The 24,896-nt window shown below is 38.7% G+C and overlaps 1 protein-coding gene across 1 annotated transcript in view; it reads right to left on the bottom strand.

The window, feature by feature from the left end:
• The window catches only part of LOC121331059 (collagen alpha-1(XXIV) chain-like), a 125,891-nt gene that overhangs the window by 69,856 nt on the left and 31,139 nt on the right, over nucleotides 1-24,896 (bottom strand). The window contains exons 8-18 of the mRNA XM_041278206.1: nucleotides 20,244-20,288; nucleotides 19,438-19,491; nucleotides 18,654-18,698; nucleotides 16,060-16,113; nucleotides 15,301-15,345; nucleotides 13,368-13,421; nucleotides 12,667-12,711; nucleotides 5,028-5,081; nucleotides 4,885-4,929; nucleotides 4,552-4,605; nucleotides 375-428 (exon numbers count right to left, since the gene is read on the bottom strand). Of these exons, the coding sequence (XP_041134140.1) occupies nucleotides 375-428; nucleotides 4,552-4,605; nucleotides 4,885-4,929; nucleotides 5,028-5,081; nucleotides 12,667-12,711; nucleotides 13,368-13,421; nucleotides 15,301-15,345; nucleotides 16,060-16,113; nucleotides 18,654-18,698; nucleotides 19,438-19,491; nucleotides 20,244-20,288 (549 nt within the window). The remainder of the gene's footprint in view (nucleotides 1-374; nucleotides 429-4,551; nucleotides 4,606-4,884; nucleotides 4,930-5,027; nucleotides 5,082-12,666; nucleotides 12,712-13,367; nucleotides 13,422-15,300; nucleotides 15,346-16,059; nucleotides 16,114-18,653; nucleotides 18,699-19,437; nucleotides 19,492-20,243; nucleotides 20,289-24,896) is intronic.

The raw sequence follows: 24,896 nt of genomic DNA, 5'->3' as shown, positions 1-24,896 counted from the left end.
GGTAGTCTGCCTCACAATCACAGAATGCATTACCTATAAACACTAGATATTACAGTAGTATTAAAAATAGATAGTTTCAAATGTTGACTTTGTCTAATTTTATATATTTTTTTGTGCTACTGGCTGATGACATCTTATGACACAGTATGTAATAGTAACATTCTAGCTTTTGTGGGCTTCCAACTTTTCAGATGGCAAACAGAGATGACCTTCTTTGCATGAGAAATCTTCTTGCTTTGTCATTTTTTTTAAAGCAAATGAAGCTGATGTGAAAATAAACTCCTCTAAAGACTCATTATACATGGACCTGACAAGAACAGGCAAACAAACAAAAACAAGAAAAACATTTTTAAAAAAAAATTTAAAAAACATACAGTTGATCCAGGCTTCCCTCGAATTCCCGATGGTCCTGGTAAACCAGATGCTCCCTTGAACAGACAAATGAGACATTACTTGTACTCACAAACTCAGGAACAGTCAACATGTGTTCATGCTTATAAGCATTATCCCTTAAGTGTGTATTTGTTGTTTAGTTTATATATTAATATCCTGTGTAGAGCTGATTACGTATCTGCAGACTATCAAGCCTGGCAGGGCTGTCTGCTTTCTTTGAAAGCACTGTCTGCAGTGCTGGCCAAGTTGATTCCGGAGGTTTGCAGGAAGGCATATGGCTCCACTTTACTCATTTCTGCTTTATTCTCATGATGTATTTGTGAGAGCCGCAGCGACAAATTTCATTAATACAATATTATGTCCTGAAGGTATAACAGCTGAGGCCTGGGTGCCAGATGATCCCTGTGATTTCCTTGTGTGTTGATTGCAAACACAAACCATCCTATATGACACTGAGCTAAGCGTTCAATACTTGGACTTTCGTTATTATACACTGAAGTTTAAAGCCAGGCTGTTTATTTCCTGCTAAGACCCTGGTCAACACAGTACAGGGTGACATACCACCCTAATAAGTAATTCCTGTCAACCTCACCAAGAGCTGAAGCAGCAGTATAAACCCCTTTGTTTTTAGATGAGGTGTTGTTCTCAATGTACACAATTTGAGTTCAGTGTGTTATAGAAATCTTGTATAGGGAAAGAGAGAACCGCACACTCAATATTTTAATTCATAAACAAACTGCCTTTGTCAGTGTGTCATGTGTCTTTTATTATTAGTTTGGGAGAGAGGACAGTGACGCAAAGCTGAGATTGTACTCATGAACTACTATTAAAAGAAGAAAAGTAGTGTTGTTTATTAACTATAAAACTATACCATGTATTTTATGAACAGGATGAAATCTATACACAAGATAAAAATTACTGGAATCCTTAACCCTTTGCGGTCCAGTGTCGGACCAGGTCATCAAAAAGACGTAAAGCACAGGTCTCTAGTCGTTTTTTCTCCACCAAAGCTGAGAAAACCTTTCAATGACTGAGTGAGACCGATAAGAGCTGAATGAAACCGAAAAAAAGGGATGTATCTCATAGCCCAATGCTCTACAGAGATAACACGGACATAATAAAGGAGGTAGCTGCTTCTGCATCCAGCGCTCAAAGTATATCACGGACATTTGCAGAGCTTTTTGAGATGTTATAGTAATAAAATAATGACTTGGATCGCATTATTGAGAAGTTTGGCAACAAAACGAGTGATCAGGAGAGGATTTATCAGTATGCATGTCTGTAAATAGGTATGTGAAAAATACAGCGAACAAGGGGTGGGGCTTGGCTGTAGATACAGTACTGAATGTCCTTTTGTGATTCAGTCCCTTTTAAACCTGTTTTACTCTGAAAAAAATGTAAATAGCGCATGTATAATAAACAGCGCGTGTGAAAATAAATTGGACCTGATGTGCCTGACAAGCACTGAATAAACGGACTGCAAAGAGATAACTGTTGATTTCTCATCTGTGAATATTTTACACCATAGTTCTCAGCGTAACTGAAAACGTTAGGTTACTTACAGTAACTCTGGTTCTCTGAAAGAGAAGACGACCACCAACAACATTACGTATGGGATATGCCTGCCTATTGGTAGATTTTTTCTGATCTCTATAGACCAGAGCTGCTGATAGGCCCCTTCCTGAGATGACACTCTTGGTCCCGCCTACCAAGGGATTCAAACCGTCATACCACGGAGGCCAATTCTCTTTTTGCATTGAAGCTGTGAGGGCGACCGATGCATACCTTGCATCGTTGATGGTGAGGTCCAGCCTCGCCAGATGCTGTGTCACAATCGCCGTGTGGGCCACTGCTCCCTCTCGTTACTGAGTGCAAATCATCAAGTCATCCATGAGACGAATGGCTCGCTTGCATAGCAAGGCAGCCTCTTCCTTTTTGAGTACCGAGACATGAAGAGGGTCCGACAGTGACAGTGAGTGACTCCTCGGAAGGAGGGAGGTCACAAATGGAACTACAGCGTGTAACCGTTGTGCAAGGTAGCGAGTACCCAGGTGTCTGAGGTGCAAGCGCGCAAATATTGCAGCTGTTGTGCGGTGAAGTGATGGTTCAGGGTCCCTGCTGGGGCTGCTATGGTTGGGGCAGAGCATTCTGAGGCAGCTGCCTAGGACTACTGCCCTGGAATTGCCTCCTGGAAAGCTGCTGCGCAGACGGACCACGCCCTGCGTTCCTTGTGCTCTGTGGAGGGGCTCGGTTTCCCATCACTGCTGTGGCCTGTAGGTGATGCCACAGGGCACCCAGTGGGGCCGTGGGTACTGGGACCATTCTTGTGATGGTACGCACCTGGGAGGCCTGCCAATGGCTCAACCTACCCCACACCAGAGCACAGGGAGGGAGCAACGCGGCCACCTTCCAAGATGCTTCGTGCTGTCGAAGGGAGCATTGTAAAATCTCCTCCACAGCAGGAGAATGTATGTCCCAAGGATATCGGCACGTCCAGCAAGGCCTCCTCATCCGTGTCGCATACCTTTGCCTGTGACAGCCATAGCTGTCTGCAAGCCACCACCAGGCTCCGGCCTAGGGCTTGTCCTTGAAGACCAGAGATCTGGAACAGCGTACTTGAGAAGAGGTGAAGCTCAGTGACCACCAGCTCTGGAAGCGGGGTCTCTGTGAGCACACCATCTAAATACGCAAGAGGAGCGCACCTCCTCCATAAAATCAGGGAATGGTGGGAAGGGCTGTGCTGTGGGAGTTACTGCCTGCGTCCGAAACACAGACTGGCGGGGATGTGCCGGTGTTGCTCAGGGGATCTGCAAAAATTTTCCAGTGCCCCATCAATGCCAGCATTGAGTTGGGCAACTGTGGCAAACTAATCTCAGAGGCAACCTCGGAGCTAGGTTATGCCACGGTCGACAGCGCCAGTTCCTCTCCTTCCTCTATCCAGAGGCAAAAAGAGAAATGGCTTCCGTGGAATGACGGTTTTAATCCCTCAGTAGGTGGGACCGAAGGTGTCATCCCAGGAAGGGGCCTATCATTGTTGGTGGTTGTTTTCGAATTGAAAGGGAACTACAGATATAATATTAGCGTGAATTAAAGCATTTTGCACTGAAAAGATAGGAGGGTGTGCAACCCTACAGAAGACTAGACTGGCATATTTAGACTATACACATAAAAAACTAAACAAAATTAAATTGCACTTTATGCTTTTATTTCAACAAACACATAATGCACAGTCAATCAGCATCATGGATTAAAACTCAAAAAACTAATTTTCCCCTTCAGGAGGAACAAAAGGAGGGAGCAGGGATTGAACCAGCCTATCAGTGACTTGCTTTATTAACAAGCAGGAACTGCCAAATCACTCACTCATTCGATTGTCTGTGCCTTTAAAGAGAATAGAGGCCGTGGTAAGGTATGTGGTAAAGTCCTAGATGGACGGTAAATTCTACGAAGCCCCTATCCTTTATGAAATATGTATGTGGTTATCGGTTACAAGGAAATGTAGTCTACATGGTTTTAATGGTGAACACTAATAAAATAAAATTACATTTCCCAAGATGCTTTGGGCTGCAGGACAGGTAATGTTCAACAATCAGGGGATAATGCTTAGCACCTGCAGCTTGTTATCTGTGTGAATATATAAGGCAGTCTCTAGCCTCATTCTGGTTGGGGAGTTTGAGGAGTGAGACCTGTGAGGATTGTGTTTTGGTGAATTGTGAGTGAAACAGTTTCTGGTTGAAGATGAAGAAAGGATTATTGACTTCTGCTTGTATGAAAACCTCCTTTGCGTAGCGACCTGTTTTGCATGTGACCTCAACAACAAACTGTACCACCTTAAAAATGAAACTGTTACAGGTATTACCCTGTGGAAAAAATGCTTCCATGTGCTGAGTATTTCTCCTTACAACACTGTGTGGAAGGACATGGTGGCAAAGCTACCTCACTTTGCAATGAGGTGCACTAGAGGCACACTCATTCGCTCTTGTTAGTGACAGTCAATGTTTCTAGCTGTCCGTCACAGACCTTTTGCTGCCAGTCAAACTGAAAGACGGCTTCAGTCTCTGCCTGTAAACTAGCTTTTGCAACCTTCTCTGACTGGTATTTACCAGTTAACAGAAATGCTGATTTATTGAATAAATATTGAATAATCAGAATGCTCACCTTATCTCCCTGATAACCAGTTTCTCCAGGATGTCCCAATAAGCCAGGCTCCCCCTAGATTGTACAGCATTACAGGAAGATATATAATATAGATACTGTATAGCTTATCTCAATGAACATGCAGCCAACAGTGCATCGAATCACATACAGTAAACCAACAATCTAATAACTTTTCTTAAAAAGAATCAGACGTTTTATACATTTTTAGGGTATATCTAAATGAATAATGTGTTTTAAAATGATCATGCTGCACTAATCCATTACCGTTATTATATTTAGTTTTTCAACACTATTCTGTAACATTCACTACAATAAAATAAATATTTAGATCACCTTATCACCTTTCAATCCAGGCTGCCCCATGTTTCCTGGTAGGCCCTGTCAAAGAAAAACAAACTGGAGTTTTGAGGGCGAAGGCAAGCAAAGTGCAGGTACAACAGAAAAAGTGTTAACAGATGCAAAGCAGCTCTCTGTACCTGAGGTCCAACAATCCCTGTCAGCCCACGAGGTCCCTCAGGCCCAGCGTCGCCCTGTGTGGAACAAAAGAGAGACATGCATCAAGACACATTACAAGACAAATGTTTCACTGTATTACCTAGTTGTAGCATGGCAGTAAATTCAAATCAAAGCTGAAAAAAAGTAGTAGTCTCCACTAAGCCAGGGCGTGCACCACCTCATGGAACAACAAAACTAGTATTAAGGGTTCAAAATTAACGTGTCTTTCGTGGCCTGTATTTATCTGTATTTAAATCGGTCTTTATGATTTGTATTGATGCTGCTTTCGCAATATAGTATATGCAAATTAACTGACTATACAAACCAAAACTATTTATATTTATATTTATATTCATATGGTGTATTATGTGCTTTACTTTACTTGCTCCTACATATTTTACTGACCATTTTCACAATGTCATTTTTTTTATTTAATTTTTTTAAATCAGGCAGGCCGACTTGCTCAATGTAAGAGTGTCTTGTTACTGAAACTTCTTTAGCATAAATTTGAGACACTGTCGCCTGGTAATGCAATCTTGAGATGATGACAGTAACCAGATATCAGTACAGAAGGACCATTTGGACACAGTGTGTAGTTCAAAAACCTGTGTTTTTTTTTTCCTCCACCTAAAAACAAGCAGATGGTGAGCGACATACTGTATACACATACTCAGATGTACCGTGGCTCCCCTGCAGCTAATGCCACCTTTGAATGAATCAGCACCCCCCCCTGATTGGCAACCTGCTTCGTCACATTTGCCGTTATTAAAGATAACAACCTTGCCAAGCCTGCCCTGGTTTTGTAATTATTATGCCATTACATTACAACTAGAAGTATCCCAGCTCTGCTTGATCTAGGACACAGGTTGCCAATGTTGGCCCCCACCCAGACCCTGAAGTAGTTCATTATCTCATTTTACTGTTAAACCTGAAGTGAAATAGTCCTCCTGGACCGGGATTAGACACCACTGATCTAGGAACATCACCCTCTAAAGCAAAGCTGAAGTATACTATAGTGAAGATCAGTTGGGTTTCATAGAATCTAATACAGGATACAGTCAGATCAGTGATCAAAATACTGAATTGTATAAATAAGTTTAAGAAAACATGTTTAATACAATTTAACAGGATCCGCAACTGTTTTCAGAGAAAATGTATTCACATCTTTTCCATCTTAAAAAAACAGTTATCGCAGGATACAGTATTATAGCATGACTCAGAAATAACAGCTGCATGCAGCTGCCTAAGAGTAAAGCCGTATCAATCCAGAATCCTATTTTGGTGAACACTGAAAAATTGCAAGCCGATTTGCATTTCTATGTTGTTTTTGCAACAAACTTAGGACAGTAAGATGGGTCCCTGTGATGACTCAAAGGGGTTTCGGTCTGCAATTCAGCCTCCCAACAGTAGATGGCATAAAACCAACTCGGGACTTCCCTTACCAAGATCTTGTGACCATGACAAAAGTCATCTTTATGAGGGGCGGCACCTTGGTGAGGGGCGGAAGTACGAGTATGTAAATTCCAGCCACTGGAGTCAAGTGAAGTTAAGGATACCTGTCAGTCTGGGATTGGTGATCCACTGACTACCGGGGCGGGGTTTGCATACTAAAGACAACGTGCTACTGTGTTCGGGGTTGGTCCTGAGTTATAGAGGCGGGGAAAAAAAAGGCTGGAGGGTAGTACGTGCGGGGTTGGACTGTGTTATTTACTGTTAATTTCGGACGGAGGCCTTACTAACTTTGCTGTTTTCTGTTTTTATTCCTTTTTGTTTCATTTTGGATTGAGCAGATCACGAAGAGGACTAAGAGGCTTCCGTTCCTTTATTTTTGATTACTCCAGCACTCCCTCACATCCTTCTTTATTGTTTTTTTTTTTTCTTTTCAATGTAATATTAAATAAAATTTTTATTTTTTTTACACGTAATTCGCTGTCTGGAAAATCAATTTTTACTCACACGCCTCACAGTCCCATTCAAGTGTGTATAAAACTAGCAATAGATTTCTCACAACAATAATTGTACTGCTTTTTTGCATATTTTTTGCATACACAGAGGCACCTTGAAAAAGCAGCCATTCTGTGTTGGATTCATTCAGGTTTCATTGAAAAGTACTTGTGAATTTATTAGAGTTAGATTATGATGAGCCATTTGCCAACAAGGCAAACACTGGTAATTCAACAACATAAGTCACAAGTCACTAAGCAATGCTGATGTGAACACAGGCTTTCCATGTCTAATGCCTTTGATAAAACAAGAAGCTCACTGTGGATTAAGTGTCCAGGCACAAAAAAAGCAGCTGAAATATAATTATAGGTTTCCCAAAATACACCTCTCCCTATGCCATCTAAAAAATAAATAACACGCTACAGTGTAACCAGACTCTACAGCCGCCGGAACTCAGAAGTCACAATAATCATTTGTTTCTACATTGCTTAAGAAAGTACTGTTAGCCAGTAGCAGGTTTCCACTTCCACTCCAGAAACATTTACCTTTAGCCTGTTCCAGCTAGCCGAGCTCAGGTATCTTCATTCTCTAGCATTGCCTACCTGGTTAATGAGTGTATAACTCCTTTATTATTCAATGAAGACTATATTTTATGTTCCAGTAACCAATACATCTGCCCTTCAATACATAAAAGGATCCCCTCCCCCCCATAACGCAACATAAAATATGACTACCCTCTTTTACACTTACAATGGACATATTGGACATAAAGCAAACCCTCCTCTGTAAATCATTACTTATTTAGACCAGAAAGTTTAAGTGGAACCAGTTGCTGATAGAAACAGCCCTAGGCTTTACCAGTCTGGTTCACATTAATGTACTTTGTGATTTTCTATAAATGAGAGCCTCACTTTTAGTGGTTGATTATTACCTGAAGTATCTGATCTGCAACTCGTTGCTTGCTGATTTATGTAATTTTTGTGATTATATTCTTACCAAAGCCTGTAATTTTATTCTTGCTTGCACTAAGATAACATTTTAATAGTGGCGCCGCTATTATTTCAGTGGCTTTTAAAAAGTACCAAATAATAAATCAAACTACAGCAGAGACAAATCACTGATGGTTTTTGACATTTTATTTAACAGTACATAATAGATGTTTTTCTTATTTCGTATTTTTATTTAAACGCTAAAAGGATAGCAGTACCAATATTAAAAGGCAATCCTAGGGTTGATCATATTTATGTTAAAACATCCCATACACTAAATTCATCATCACCTTTTCCTTGCTCAAACCTGTTCTTTGGATCGCTGCTTAAATCAACATTGGGGGAGTTTCAATGTATGGTTATTTACACGTGACGTGGTGAGGTGCATGCACGTCTGAGAGAAAAACTTGTCAGGATCAGGTTTCGAAAAATAATGGCCAAAGAGAGGGATAGCTAAATCTCATTTACTCATAAGCATGATGTAAAACACGGGAAATCCACACCCATTTTCACATGGAAACCTGCATTTCACGTGAAAACGTCCACTGCTCCCAATCCAGACTGCCTTGGGAGCATACGTGGAAGCTGTCTGGCACAGATCTCTTCATCCTACATCTTGTTTTCAGCCATGGAGTTGGACAGTTTCAATATATACCTTGGGTTCATTATTTTCTTTTTTCTTTAATTAATAAGTCGTGTGATAAATTAGTTGAAATATAATTCACTACTAATGATATCCCACCTCACCAATGGACATTTGAAAAACAATTAGGGCAAGAGCAGTAAAACACATTATTAAACAACCAGACACAAGGTATTTACAAATCACCACTTTATTACATGACCTTAGAACTGTGCTTTAAACATTTTCACTCAAACAAGATGCCACGTGACAACCATGGATTTCCAGGAGAAGAAAAACAGCATGAGAAAGCTACGCATGGCTAATTTGCATATCGACCGCCTCCTTTCCCCTTCATTTGCATGATGTCAGGTGAAAAGAGGGTCTTCTCGAGTAAAATAAGCCGAGGCAATGGAAACCCGAAATATATAGGGTTATTTTTCATTTGGCTCAAGCCCCAGTGCCTCGAGTAAAATTAGAACACACATGGAAACTCCTCCAATGTGAACTGTGTTTTGTTGCATTTTTGTAGTTTGCTCTTGACTGTCAAAATCTAGTTTATGAATGGTCTCTTGCCCGGGTCATTCCTAGTGGAAACATTCTTGAGTAATTCTTATATGGAAAAAGCCACAGGCAAAGAATGTCAACATTTATCTACTATTTTTCCATATACAGCTGTTTACTGGTAACTTTGTGGTATGCTTTTGAAGTCTGTTAATAAGCCTACTTTGCAAGAAAGATAAATATTCAGGTACCACATTAATCTTATTTCATATATGCAACAAACATATGTGGTAAATTTAATAAATGGGTATTCTATGACAAATGCAGTAGTAGTATGTAAAATAGTAGTATGTATAAAAAACAAAACAAAAACAAAAACACAAACCTGTTTTGAATTGAATAAAACACATTTTACAGTCTCAAGAAACTAGAACAAAGCAAATCAATGTTTACAATTCAAACCGATCAATAAAACCAGCAACTGATATTCATATTGTGTCCCGCTTCAATGCAGTTTACACTGCAGTGGAAAAGTCATGGTTCTGTAGTGTAAGCTGCAGCACAAAGGCAGCTATAATGATTTGTAGAATGGTACCACAGTGGTAACATTTGCTTCACAATTGTATGAACCGATACACTCTGGTAATCCAGCACCAAGGTGCCATGTGTATACCAGTGACATGCTCTACCAGGAGTGCAATGTGTGTTCTGAATCCCATTGCTGATAATCCCATCACGTGTTATCGGAATTTTGATAAAGGTGTATCATACTGCTCCCTAACAGGTCCTGGCTGTGATAAAATGTTCAATCCGGAGCCTCACAGTTTATGTTTGCATCCCAGTTTTGGTGAAATTCATTACACACTACTGATAATGGTATTCTTTGTCATTATTTTTTCAAAGTAATATGCTATTATTTAAAATGATTCCCTATTAGTTATGCATATTGACGTGCCCTAAATTGATAAAATGTGTTTCTTAAAATTTGAATAGAATTTTTTTTATTTCTGTACAGGCAATTCTGGTTTTTCTGATTAGTTTTAATCAGAGTAGTTCTGGACTTTCTAATCTCTGTGTGTAATATCCCTGATGAAACCTGTTAAAACAATATAGATTGATCTCCGCTCTGGCTCCCAGATACTCGTTTTTAGAACCATTGCCCTATTTCTAAGCAAGCAGATATGGGTGCTGCATGAAATGGATTAAGTCATATTAATCCATCTTCAATTAATTAATAGTTTCCTAACAGAAAAATATTCAACACTTTTTAGACCCAATGAAACACATAAGGGCATATCATATTACTGGTTCTAGTTTTGTAAAATTCCCATTAAATTAGGGGGTTTGGTGCCCTTTCACAATTTTAGTAAGGGTGCAAGTATCTTAACTTAAATGTTGCTTTGACTGCTGTCTGACTATCCTACATTCGTACTCTGTTGACTTTTGATTCAAGAACCAAATTCAGATGGTACTGTTAGATAAACTGTGTATTGAGTTCTTCAGAAAATCCATGATTTGAATCCTTAAAAGAAACTGTCACACTAGGAAATACAGCAGCAGTTTCAGAAGGCAGTGCTGTGGGTTCGTAGAACAGCGATACTGGAAAAGTCGAATGTTAAAAGATCCAAGTTAGATTAATCTAATTCCACTGTGTACATGTATTTTCATGTGTAGGACTTTAATGGAAAGAACCACAGGCAAAGAAAATGTTGACTCTTTTCTTAGATATTTCTTGTTTATATGGTTAATTTTGTTACACGTGTGTTTTCTGATTCAATTTGTATTATTACTAGAAAATAAAAATACAGAATTTTATTTAAACGATTTGTGTCTGCTATAAGACATCCTATCTTCATCACATTCACTTTTTAACAGGCAATCCTAGCGGATGAGACCTGATCCACAGTAGACTTCATGTAAGCTTTACGTATAGAAGGTGTGCTCTTGGCAGTCACTTAGCCTCTGTCATTTCAGCATTTGCTCTTACTATTGCTGGAACATACGCAGCCTTGTCAGCTCAACACTGTACCAAGTCAATGTACTAATCATATTGTGCTCCAAGGCTGTATGCTGCCCACAGCAAAATCACCAATGGGATTTATCTTTGCCCAGTGGGAAATCTAATGCATTTAGCTGCAATCACTGAGACGGTGCCAAGGGAAGAACACAGGTTTGAAACTCATGCCAGCTGGAGGGGATTCAAACAGTAAAAGACCAGGCCTGCTGTTTGTCCTAAGATCTCTGATATTGAGAAACACTCATCAATTGAACAGCTGTCAAGAAACTCTAGCATGCCAATGGCCCTTGCTTGCAAGTCTTTCACATGGACTTTACAGCTGCACTTGAGGAAAGCGCTTGTATTGGTTAAAAGTTAAATACACTAGCCCAGAATGCATTTCATTTTGTAAAAACCTGGCAAACAAATGTACCAGAATGTATGAAAAAGATGTATTGTTTCATTGTTTTCCTCTACCTGACAAGTATCCTTTGGCCACTTCTAAGGTTAAACACTTAAATCAGATGCACTATCCTTACTGTTGAATTGGGGACAAAATGCAGAAGACTGTGTGTATTGCTGCCAAAATACTGTCTAGACCTGTTCAGTGTATCAAGAACAATTGTCTTCAAAGAGAAAGCATACTCCAAAACTTATTAATACAGCACACTGTTTCATTGAAATATCAATCTCAATGTTAATTCAGTCACAACGTTTGGGAGCATAATTTGTTTATATCACAGTGGTGATAAATCCCTCTCCCGACCTGTGAGGGCACAGTGTAAAGGGAACAGAGTGCTCTGGACTGGATGGCCAGACAATTCATTCACAGGGTTAGAAGGAAGTCAGTCATCTAGAAAGGGGGCGGAGCTATGATACACTAAAACATCGAGCAGCTGTGGATTGGAGGAGCGGTTTCACTAATTAACCAAGGGGTCATGATTGATGGTACAAAAGGGTGCGTAGCGAAGTGATCTGTTCCTTTTTATGGTTAAAGCTTGTTTGTTGTTATTAGACAGCAGCTGAACGTGATCCAGAGCTGGTGCCAAAGGCCAGCACTTACCTGGACATCACAGTGTTTGTGTTTTGTGTTACGTGTGGGTGTTTAGGAACGAGACTATTATTATTATGGGACCAACCCGGGGATTAACAACAGTGCAATACAAACGGCTGTACTGCCTGTTCTCACTGTTATGGTTTACTGCCGTTTGTCATCAGACTTTGGACTGTACAAATAAAATATCGTTGCACCTGGATTATCATTGTCTGTCTGTTCATTGATACCTGCTGCATTCCTGCACACTGTTAACCACTTTGCCACACACAGGTATGCTAGGATACCTATTTTCACAATTTTGCAAATCAAATTTAGGATTTTGCCAGCCAGCAACCCAAAATGACAAACTCAACAAACTGCAAATCAACTTAAATGTTCTTTGCTTTGTTACCAAATGGCTGTTATTTTTTCAAGCAGTATGGATTACAGATTGCTGATATTAAATAGTAATGAATGACATGCTAAGGCATAGCAAAGCTGTAAATATGGTGTACAATAAAGTTCTTACCCTGAGCCCAGGAAATCCACCAGTCCCAGTTCCACCAACGGGGCCCTGTAAAACATAACATGAGTCACAGCCTTGTCTAAATGTACAAGAGACTCGAGGGGGTCAATGTATTCTGCATGGTAACATCTGGTTCAGCTTTACTTCATCAAATGCAGTACATCACATCTACTGTTCCCAGACAAATGTGTCTCCCTATTAAGCTTTTAGTCTTATGGCCTGGTTAAAATACTGATCTGCTGGTTTAATTAGCACCATGTTTTTAGTTATTTTCATATTTATAAGGCTATTTTAACAATTAAATGCCCACAAAAATACGCAGTGCACTAATTGTAATCCATGCACTGAAGTAGATGGCAGACACGTTGCAAAACTATATGAATCAGAACCCAAAGTGGTTAATTATTTCATTTTGCTATACTTTTACCATGGTGTACTGCAGAAAACTGTAATGAGAGGCAATTTCATCCTCAAGAGACATGTTGTCAGGCTTTTTTAAAATCTACTAATGTCAATGCAAAGGTGTTAAACAGCACTGTATTATCTATTCTAGCATTACATCTTAAGAAATGGAAACTGTCATTGCTCCTAAGTTATTGTATTCACTCTAAATGTTTAACAATTCTTAAAGAGCCACAATTAATATCTCTATAAAATATTACTAAATCTACTAGTATTTTAAATATAGTTATTTCAACACTTACTGGATTGCCATCTGGCCCAGGAGGTCCTCTTCTGCCAACATCACCAATAAAACCCTGAAAAAAATATATAATTAATATTATAATTATTATTATTAAGTTTATTAACTTCAAATTCAAATTATGATCTAATATCAGTTGTGTTCTATGTTTTATGCTAGCAAAAATAAAACAAATTAAATGTTTATTTTAATTTAATTAAAAATCTTTTTTTTTATTATTTAGTAGACGCCAATTGTTTGTTTTTTTGTTTTGTTTTTTTATCATTTTTTCCCAATTTAGAATAGCCAATTATTTTTAGGCTCAGCTCACCACCACCACCCCTGCGCTGACTCAGGAGTGGCAAAGACCGCTGCCCGCTTTTTTTCACACTGCAGACCCACCCATGCAGCCACCTCAAAGCTACAGTATCAAAGGACAACGCAGCTCTGGGCAGCTTGCAACCAAGCCCACATGCCCCTGGCCAGACTACAGGGGTCACTGGTGCGCGGTGAGCTGAGGACACCCTGGCCGACCTAAGCCCTCCCACCCAAGGCCAATTGTGCGCCTCCCTCTGGGAGTTCCCATCCATGGTCGTCAGTGGAATAGTCTGGACTCTAATCGGTGATGTCCAGGCTATAGGGCGCATCCTGCACTGCACGCGGAGCGCCTTTACCGGATGCACCACTCGGGAGCCCCCAAGAATCCTTTTATAAAATAATGCAATGACTAAGTTCACTTCAACCCCTGTTTAGGTAAAAAAAAACCTTATACAAACTACACACATGCTGCCTCCTAGTGACTATTATATACATCCAGTAATGTCACAACCTTACAAAGAGGTTTGAAGTACAGTCATCTCCTGAGGGAACACTCTTGTGGTGAAATTGATTTTTCCACCATTGGAAATGCTCTGCCTAAAGGAACAAGAACTTTGCTTAAAGGAACACCTTTATGACACCGATAGCAACTAGTTTCTAACCAGTTCATAAGAGATTGGCAGATTGTGTCTGGTGTTCAACTGTCTTAGAGAACACTTCAGCTAAGAGAACACTTCACTTGTTTCCCAAGGGGTGTTTTCTTAGATAGAGACTACTGTATGTTTTTTGTTTTTTTTCAGTAAATTAATTTACAGTAAAGTAAATGATACACCTTAAATAAACCACATATGTTCAGTCCCATTGGTGACTGGTTATTTCAAGTTTCACTGTTGTGTGAATAAAACTCAGAATTTCATATCACTGATACTGTGTACGCTACCAAACCATAAACAAGGCCTAGGAAACTTTGCTGCCAAATGGCTATCAGCCACAAGGACGCTGAATGCTGCTACCAATGAGGGGAAACAGTTGCAATTTACCACTTAAATTTTAATCCAACCTTCTGTTGTAAAACATCCAGCATAGCTGGTGAGATGTAGAGTACTAGTGTCTGATCTTGCCAGCAATGCCATCTTACATGAATTTACTCTGTTTTGAGTCTTTAATCATGCTAACTGCCTACCACCACTATGAGCCATGCAGTCATTTACTCTATTACTAATGCCTCTGCAGCAAATGAAAAATGTATTTTCTAAACCTGTTCATTAATAAAATAGTCATTATTAACATCAAAAAACACCAGGTTTATGAATGTTAGTTTGGTGGTATTAGGATATTAAAATATACCCCATCACCACTAATTGGGACTGATCTGGCTGCAGTTCTAAGGTAAGTGACGCATCTTAATACAAACACTCTAATATCACACCGCAATGTAGAGGAAACCCCAGCTGGGTTAAAATAGAGTTAGAGTGGTGGTAATGGACCTCTTAGTTTCTTTTAAGTTTCATCTAGTGCCTCCTTCAAGTTTTTCCTCAGAATGCATGGTCATGAAGGAGTTCCTTGGGTGTGGCCAGACACAAGGTTGTTGAATTTGTCTTTGTGTTAGGTGCTGCTGAAGCATGGCACTGATTTACCTGTCTGCCTTTGGGACCTTTCTTTCCTATAGAACCAGGAACACCCTACAGAGATGCAGAAAATGGGAGGTTAGAAACCATTCGAAAAAAATCGGAATACGCTGTCTGTTTAACATCTTTTACTGCCAACCTACACCCTGCATTTCTGTTTCAGAGACTGTATGGTTGCCCTGACGATCATTCTAGCTGTGCACAATGTTGCTCTTTAACAGTGACTAGGAGCAATTCAATATGTATTGCTTTCACATGCACTGTTGTAGATGTTGAGCTACCTGTTTTTTTAATAACCACAAACTACAAAAACCTTATGCTGGAAACTACTAGACTTCCCAGTTGAGTAATGGACATCAGTTACTGGTAAGCACTATTACTGTGGACACGGCATGCTCAGTTGCGCTCCCCATGAGCAGCTCAGAGCGCTACAGAGCAGATTTCATTGGGGATCTAAGTGAGGGTATTTAGCATGTAATCTCAAATGCAATTACAGTTTAGTTAGAGACACCAAAGTGTTACCCCATACTATATTACTCAGCCTTAAGAATCAATTCAGTAAGTCTTAATGAAGGGTGAGATAGCTATGAACTTCTTGCTTGAGGCTAGTAAACTTGAACGTATGCATATAACAATGTTTATGGACTGTGCAGTGTCAGCTGTCATGCCTTGTACTTCTCTGCTATTCAATAGCAGGTAGTTCCTCATAGTGTCCCGGTTGGGTCTAGGGTTGAAACATGGGTTACAAGATTCAAAACAACAACTTACTCTTTCTCCTTCCGGTCCAGGTGGTCCCGCCACTCCAGGAGGTCCTATAAAACCCTGAAATAGCCAGAAAGCATTAAATAAGCATTATTTTAATTGTTTAGTGTTACTTATGATCCATGGCTTGTCATACCAAAGCATTTCTCTTTTTTCTTTTTCTTTTTACTGAATATATTATCTATTTGTATCCCATCAGTTTCCTGAACATACCTAACACGGTTACCAGCAGCAAGACATTGTAACCCTATTTCTCTGAAAACCATTCTCACATAGCACATTATTCTTATTTCCTGGGGGTTTTAACTGTTGCCTCTAGGAGTTTTCTACTTAATGGGCTTATCATGCTTAATTTCCAATCTGGTAAAACTGCAACTCACAGCGATAGCAACTAAGAATGTTATTGTGTGTTCCAGTCTGTTCCAGTATGTTTACTGTTATTGGATTATTACTTCACCATTCTTATTTAACAGAAATTCTTGTTTTACTGAAACATATGGAATCCAATATTTTACAAAGACCTATGGAACCCAATATTTTACAAAAACAAGCAGTGCTATTAACCTACATCTGGTACACCCTGTGCAGTCAACCATGTATTTTTTCAAGGCATGAACCCAGTAGGGTTAGGCCCTTTAGGCCTAGAATATGGGATAACTAGAATTAATTTGAGAATTTACAACCTCATACAGTGTTGTTTTTTTTCTCGTAGATATATTTGAAAACAACAAGCAGTAATTGTCCTCAGAGAAATTTTCAATTTTAAGTTCTGAAAACATACTGTCTTTGTTAAGTATCTCCCAGGGTCCTTTAGTGAAATACTATCCAAGGCCCTCATTAATCTCAAAGGCTTAATCTTGGTTCTCCTCCCCAACCACCACTTAATCCACAAATATAGTCACATTTTATGTTTCATCACAATGGTTTCCTATTATTCATGCCTTAGAGGCATAAACCACCACTACATTGGACGAGTTACCTCCTATGTTCTTGACAACCTAAGTGAATGAAATCCCTGGAGCAAAAAAGCTGTATGTTTTAAAGCTTTCAGTACCACCTTAAATACCAGCAGGGGCCTGTACAATCCAAACACAACCCAGCGATTCATGTGTTTTGCTTTGTAGTAAAACATTTCTATGAGCTACACAGTATCCTACAGCGACTTCACTTTACCCAAAAGGCTAATATAATTATGCGTCAAAGGGAGCAATCTGGTGCTATATAAGTGTGTGTCTGAATTGGAAAAAAACTCCAATTCAGTAACATTCTAGAAAACAAATGGTTAATTTTAATGTGAATTGTATTGTTTACTTACTTTTGTTCGTAAAAATGACATAGGTTTCGGGGTTGTGATTGTGCTTCTGGTTTCTGACAAGACTAACAGTCTACTAAGTAATTAGAAAAAAATAAGCAATATGTAAAAAGGTCTTAGCTTGTAAAAAGTCAGGACCATGTCAGCTAATCTCACTCGCGCCTAAGAAAACAAGAATATGCAAGAAAACAAGAATGCTAATAAATGATTTGTTTAGTTTTTTTTAAGTTAAAACGTTTGAACATTTGAACACAGAAACTGTGAGGCAGTGATGATCAATATGCAATTGTACACATATAAGGCTTTACATTGAATGTTGCTAGGCAGGTTACACAGCAGAATCAAATTCATTGAGATGAACTGTGATGTCTCTGTCCGCTAACACCTCCTCCCATTTTTATCTACAAATGTAACAGGCTAGCAATTTGTTGCCTAGACTTACAACGACTGCACATGGAATTAGCCCGGTCGATAATCAAGCTCAAATTTATTCCAGTGCTGCGAAGCGCTATATGATCCAATAATCTCTCTACCCTCACCCTCTATGTGTCATGCTGACACCCCTGCAGGCACGCATTCATTTGGATACAATCAGCTCCAAACAAAGTAGCCAACCTGCTGCCCCTTCACCTGAGCTCAGTGAATTACACTGCTTATTACTGATGTCACCCTGATTGATCGGTGGGATAACCTCTCATTCTTTCCGAGTGTTGAAATAACTCTAGCCTGTATTTGTTTGACATGCATCTTTTTATGTTCCATTCTTCCCATCAGTCACCACTGAAGGGCCTCAACCTTATAGGTGTTAGAGCTGTTTTGGGTAAGATCACATGGCTGCTAACAAAAAGTACAATCACCACCAATGTGCTTCTTTGACTGAAGGGGGTTGGGGATGGGGAGTGGGGGTTATGCTGTTTATGTGGCATTGCTATATCCTTCAGTCATTTCGTCCTAAAATTAGCTGCACTGCTGACACCACCTTTACCATTACTGCTGTCAGTTTTGGTTATGTAAGGAATCCAGCTGTGCTTTGGGCAGGAAATATCCCTGACTACACCTTTTCTTTCCCGCTTCAGCTGCAACGAAGGCCAAGCCAGAAGTAAACCCACTGACTCAAACCAAAGCTCAGTATGTTTAACCAAGCACCTTTCAGATAATTGCAGAACCAGATGGTGCAATGACACAGCCCCAGGATTCTCATTGTATAGCCCTTTTAAGAAACATACAATTACGTTTCTCAAACAAAAAAAGAGAAATCTTTCAAGGAGTTTTTAAATGGTTTACTTACTCTTACTCCTTTGATACCGGGGTTACCTTGTGGTCCAACTAAACCCTGAAACAAGAGCAGAGAGCAGTGTAATCAGTAGGTGGCAGGGTTCCAGTGGACAGCTTGACAAACATTTTATATTCTAAATAAATTCAATCGAAATACAGAATGTGAAAATACTCTCAAAGGGTTATACAAGTGCCTGCTAACGTTGATTAACCTTATTTGCTTGTGCAGGTCAAAATAACCCATTAGTTTTCTTTTATCTTTTACAGTCAAAATGTTTTGGAGATTAGGACTCCCTCATATTTGGTGTACAGTAGTTTACAATGTTTTGGTATGAAAGGCTTCATTGTATTGACTGTTGTCATTTATTTAATTAAACCCTATTAGTTAAGGGTGTAAAAAATGTCAGTATAGAAATATAGAAATAATCAATAAATAATTTATTATCAAAACTTTACTCTGTCAGAATTATTAAAAAGTATTGCTTACTTTATATAAAAAAAATGTAAACATATATATTTATAAAACAATATACAGTAATTTGCATGTCAAGGTCAAGTCAAAATAAAGAAAATCTCTATTTTTCACAAACACTTTGCTTCATTCTTGCACTGTGTATCTATAAACGTTACAGGGTACATATAACAGTACAACACTACTGTTATAATAGATATTGGACAACACAAGTTTACTGTTTGATAGGGCATTTTTACATCGATAGAGATGTATGGCATTTAAAAAATGTTTAAAAAAAACAAGGTCAACCCTGGAAATGAAGTCTGTAGCACAGTTACTGCACCTGCCTGCCAGGGTAACCAGCTGCCCCAGCGCTGCCCATCACTCCTGGGATTCCCTGCAGGGTAGGGAGAGAAGAAAGAAAGAAAGAAAGAAAGAAAGAAAGAAAGAAAGAAAGGTCACATTCCGCAGCCCTGCCAGAAACAGATTATTCCATGCTCTGTTCAGCCGTCACTCTCAGAATCCTTTTCTCTTTCCTGTCTCCCTTTCTGTGTATTCTGTCTACAGGAGTGGTTTTAGAACAGAAAACCAACTAAATATGAAGCTTGACTTTTTGGTCCTGAGGGTCAACAAGCAATCGAAGAGGTGAGGTAGCCTTTCCCCTGATTTAGCACTGGACCCTCTGTACCTTTGATTGTATTTGGATCACACAATCATCTCTAGATGGATAAGCTGATTCTAGCACTCAACAGTATGTTTTCAGTACTTGTGTATCTTCCTGATGAAATAAAAAATGAATCATGCTTGGACAATGCATTTGCAATGAATGTGGAAATGTAAGCTATATTTAGACACACACACACACATAAACTACAGATGTTGTTTTACTCTTGGGGTGTAATAAAAAAAAATGTAAAAAATATTTATGATATTGCCTTGGGGTTTACAAGGTCACCTTTATTGTCCAATAATGCCGTGAGGCCCTTGGCAGACCCTTCTGTGAGCCTATAGTTTACAGCCAATGACCTCAGAATAAGGAAACACATCTGGACAAAAGCACACACTCTTATATTAGTACCCTTTTACACTCTGCTGCTGTGAATGTGTTATAATTATCATTAGAAACAAGGAGTTTCCTGGATGACTTACTTGTTCACCTGGAAGACCTGGTAGTCCTGGATACCCTTTGGGACCCTACAGGTAAGAACAATTAGTCAGCACAGTGATTGATAATTCAGAAAGCATGCAGCCCAATCTGTTTCACATTATCTCTCTGACAGTTTCCCTGGAACTTTATAAAGGAGAGAAGATTCCCCATACTAAGAGCACACATTGAAGCTATCTCTCAGAGCATGAATCAGGGTTATCCTGCCCTCATTCAAAGATATACTTGAATCGTTTCATAGGAAGGGGTACTAATGAATTTGCAGCAACAACCTGTTAGCAATTATTGCTTTTAGAAGCTGGAAGCAATCCAGGCAATCTACTCACTTCAATCCCTTACCAGAACACTCTCCAATCTGGACAGATTAAATGAGTTAGATGTAACTGGACGGTTAATTTGAGACAGGCATTAAGCATTTAAGACAAAAACAAAAAGAGGATGAAAAGCAATCAAAAGATTGTGGTGTTACACCATACAAAAGGCCCATGTCATTTTTGGAAACTATACACAATGTTTTACGATAAATTGGGGCCTACAGTATGCACAGTATACATGACCTTGAATTGAATTTCCAGTCACCTTCCGTACCTTTCAGATTGCACACACATAGGGTTTTCTGTGAATGTAGTCCTAGATTATGAGGACTGTAAGTACGTGCATTGGTTGAGGATCTCATCCTTTGAACAGGGCAAATACAGCCTGACAAAATAGTAAGCTCAATTCTTCATCTATTTCATATCCCCACTTTTTAGTTTTAATACTTCCTCATACTTCCTTAGTATACAAGATTTCAGAATGAAGCAGGAAGACAGCAAATGATTTATGACCAGATATAAAATATGTCATACATGGTTGCAATGACATTTCTATTGATCATAAAAAACACAGCTTTTCGTTAAGTTCCCAGTAACATTAAACAAGCTGGTAATATGATACCACTAAAGGCATGTCAATACAACGTACTAGCCACAAACAAACTTAAATCATAAACTGCATAATGGCAGTTACAGATGCAGATAATATCTTTCAAAAAAAGCCTGTGCCCCCTTCCCAGTAAATATAGAGATGAACAGAGCCACATGACCCTCAGCTGTGTAGGTACTGAAGGTGCTCAGGTGTATTGCACAGTATGTCTATGAGTGTATTTAGCTACTGTCTTTCAACACTGGTATCAATTTTGGCAGGACAGCTACAGCAGTACCCACATTTCTAACCAAGCAGGCTTACATGTTTAAGTTATTCTAAAAATATTTTAAAATAATTCCATGAATCTTAGCCACTTTGTGCTTCCACTCGCTACATAATCCTCAAATGTGCAGTTCTGAAAGAAAGACATATTATAGCACTGTGGCAGAGTGTTCCACCCCTATGGAGATATATGTGCACTGTTATTATTTATTATTATTGTACTATGATTGATGTAAATATGACTGGCGAAAAGCCTTATTCAATTGTATTATTATTGTTTGCAACGCGGACAAAAAGTCACCGCCATTATTAGTTATTGTTATATGTTTTAAATTCCTTGTGAGAATGCATGACTGTCAGCTACTGATTATCTAACTAGCTGCCAGTCACGTAGACTTAATAAACCTGTGCAGACTATGTTCGAGAGGTAATAAGATCATTAATAGCTAGTTGTCCCCTCTGCCATAATTATAAAAGACCTGCAGTTTGACAGCACGAAAAGAGTGTTCAGGGAGTGGTGAACGAGAGTAGAGAGAGAGAGGAGGTAACCTAAAAACATAGAGAGTAAACAATTGATATTCACGCTGGTTTTGCACCACTGTGATACTTGTTTGTTATACTAATTATTCTTTGTTTGTTCTTTTTGCCAATATGCCCTTTTGTTTTGTGAGTCTGTCTGTTTGTTCTGTTTTGTAAAACTGTGTATTGTTCTATTATTTAATAAATGTACTCAGGAAACAAGCCAGTGATGGGGTTGGGACAATTTCAGCCTCTAGGCGAAATAAATCGGAAGTACACAACAGTCAAATAGCATGGCTTCCTAGCAGAGTTTTCTTTAACCTAGTGGAGTACCAGACATCGCTTTGAAATGAAAACACATGTTTCTTTCAAAACTCCACATTTCAGACCTATAAAATGAATAGATGCGCATGAGAAACTGTATGGAACTATTTTATTAGGTACAATTACATTCTCTAATCTCCTGACTAGGGTATCACCCCAACTCAAAGTCACCTGTAGCATCGAATCATTTAATACCTCTCCAGTGATCTTTTGAAATCCCCATACTGTTACTAAAGCATGGGGAACCTCAGATATGCATGGCCCCGGTGCAAAGAAGCAGAGAGCGAGATTTGTTTCATGTATAGAAATTGCACCACATTGAAAGAGAAACGATTTGAAACTGACAAGAAATGTCAATATGTCTTTATTTATATTTTTATTTAGGAGCAAGTAAACTTTAAAAATGCACTCTGGTATATTCATGCTGTTTAAAACCATTCCCTGGCATAATACAGTACATCTGAACTACTGGGGAATTGACAGGAAATGAAATAATAACTATTCTAGACAACAAAAAACAAAACTATACAGTAATCCGGCGCATTTCCTCCCATCACATATCCGCCCTAACCAGTTATCCGCCATGATCAACCTCTTCAGCAATGTTTATTATTGAACAGTGAAGATTAGTTCAGATACTGTATATCCTACCAAAGTTTTCGTACACTGTGTTGTATGAGCTGCGTGCACTGCCATTGCTGGTAGTGTCACGTGAGCTGTTCAGTGTGTTGATATGTAAATAAATCCTGTTTGCCTGCAGGGCGTATCAACTTCAACCTCCGGCTCGATCTCCTGCCTGTCACTCAGCCGCGAATGCACGCACCCACATGCCAAAACGGCTACCCTGTCACAAGCATTGATATTCTATCTTTCTAAACAAGGTATTTAGGGGAGCTCTCTAATAAAAGCTGAATCTCAAAACAACCACTGTGTGAATATAGTAATTGTTACAGCTGTGTATAATGGTATTTAAAACAGGATTCATTCATCCAACTTTTTACATATCTGCTCTTACTCTGGTCCCATCGTGCTGCAACATATCCATTTTCCATTCTGGAAACAAAGTAACAGACACTGTTTAAGTTAAAGATAAAAGTAAGTAGCTTTCATTGTTAATAGCTGGAGGCAATACGTGCATGTGTTTAAGTCATGAACTTGCATTTGATAAAACATTTCTATTTAAAAAAAAACGTTTGATATTTTGAAAGGTGTCAATGGTAACATGTTCAGGCTTCTAAGCAGGTTCAAACAATTTTAAAGAAAAACAGAAGCGGAAAATGTCTTGCTTTCAGAAAACTTTATTGTGTCTTACTTTATGTGCATTTAAATCTTTCTTTGAATTTACACTGAAAAATAAGTACAGCCTTTAATAAGGTTGAAATCACAGGATATACGATGTACAGCTATGGCCAAATGTTTTGATCACCCTAAAAATTAAGGATTTTTGCTTCATAAAGACGAATGAAGCCTGATGTAGTTAGTAGTTCTCTTCATACTAATCGAAAAATGGACACAAACTGAAAAATATGACATTTCGAAATCTAAATGAAATACTGTACTTCTGTTATGGCTTTCGGTACATCTTTGCAATATCATTTTGTAGCTTCTCTGATAAATAAATACAATAAAAGATCAAATACAAGATCAAAATTATGTTTGTACATATAAGTAAAGTTGGCTTGTGTGTGTGTGTGTGTGTGTGTGTGTGTGTGTGTGTGTGTGTGCCTGGTACTTGTTTAATTATTAGCCAGTAACGTGTGATATGTAAAGGGATCTAGTAATCCTTTTTGTGCTTTCATTTATCATTTTACTCCATCTTGAAAGCAAACTCCTTGGAGTTATACACAATGAGAAAGCTCTGTTCTGAGAAATGCCAATGGTGTGTTCTATTCAGATGTTCTATTCATTTTAATGTGTTCCCTTCTACAAATGGACTTTCCAAACATCCTTTCAGCAGCTATTCATATTCAAGTTATTTGAAAGAAATGTAATTGAAAACAAATTTATTTAATCTGCTTTATTACGATCACTTAATAACTTACAGAACATTCCATCTTGCTTACTTTTTTCATAATCATCTGTTTCATTTAATTTTCTGATTATTTTAAGAAACAATACTCTATTGTTACTATAGCTTGGTTATCCATATTTAACATTTTTCAACTGAAGTTAAAACTGCACAGAATTAGGTGGTCTTCAGTATGCACTAAAGAGAATGGCAGTGAACTTAAATCACCTTTCTACCAAACTGAGCGCACCTGATAAGAAATCACAAAGGCATCCTGTACAGTAATACACTGATAGGACCAAGACAAATAAACAGCCTTTCTTTGACCATATTTTAAACTTCTGCTGTAGCGTGACATAAATTAATCATGAAAGGTGAAGATTGCTATCGTAAGCTTTGATATGTGATCAGTTATGGTACCAGTCCTGACTACCAGACAGCTGTGAATAATAATGAAATGTTTATTTTTATATAGCACCTTTCATTGTGAACCACCATCACAAAGCACTTTATATAGGAGGCTGTGAACTGTGCATTATATGCAGAGTCACTTACAATAGGACATTGATTTAACATCTCATCCACAGGATGGAGCACA

Source organism: Polyodon spathula, chromosome 18 (genome assembly GCF_017654505.1).
Source record: "Polyodon spathula isolate WHYD16114869_AA chromosome 18, ASM1765450v1, whole genome shotgun sequence".
NCBI classification, from domain to species: domain Eukaryota; kingdom Metazoa; phylum Chordata; class Actinopteri; order Acipenseriformes; family Polyodontidae; genus Polyodon; species Polyodon spathula.
Note: the sequence above shows the minus strand (reverse complement) of the source record. Positions and strands in the feature narration are given on the sequence as shown.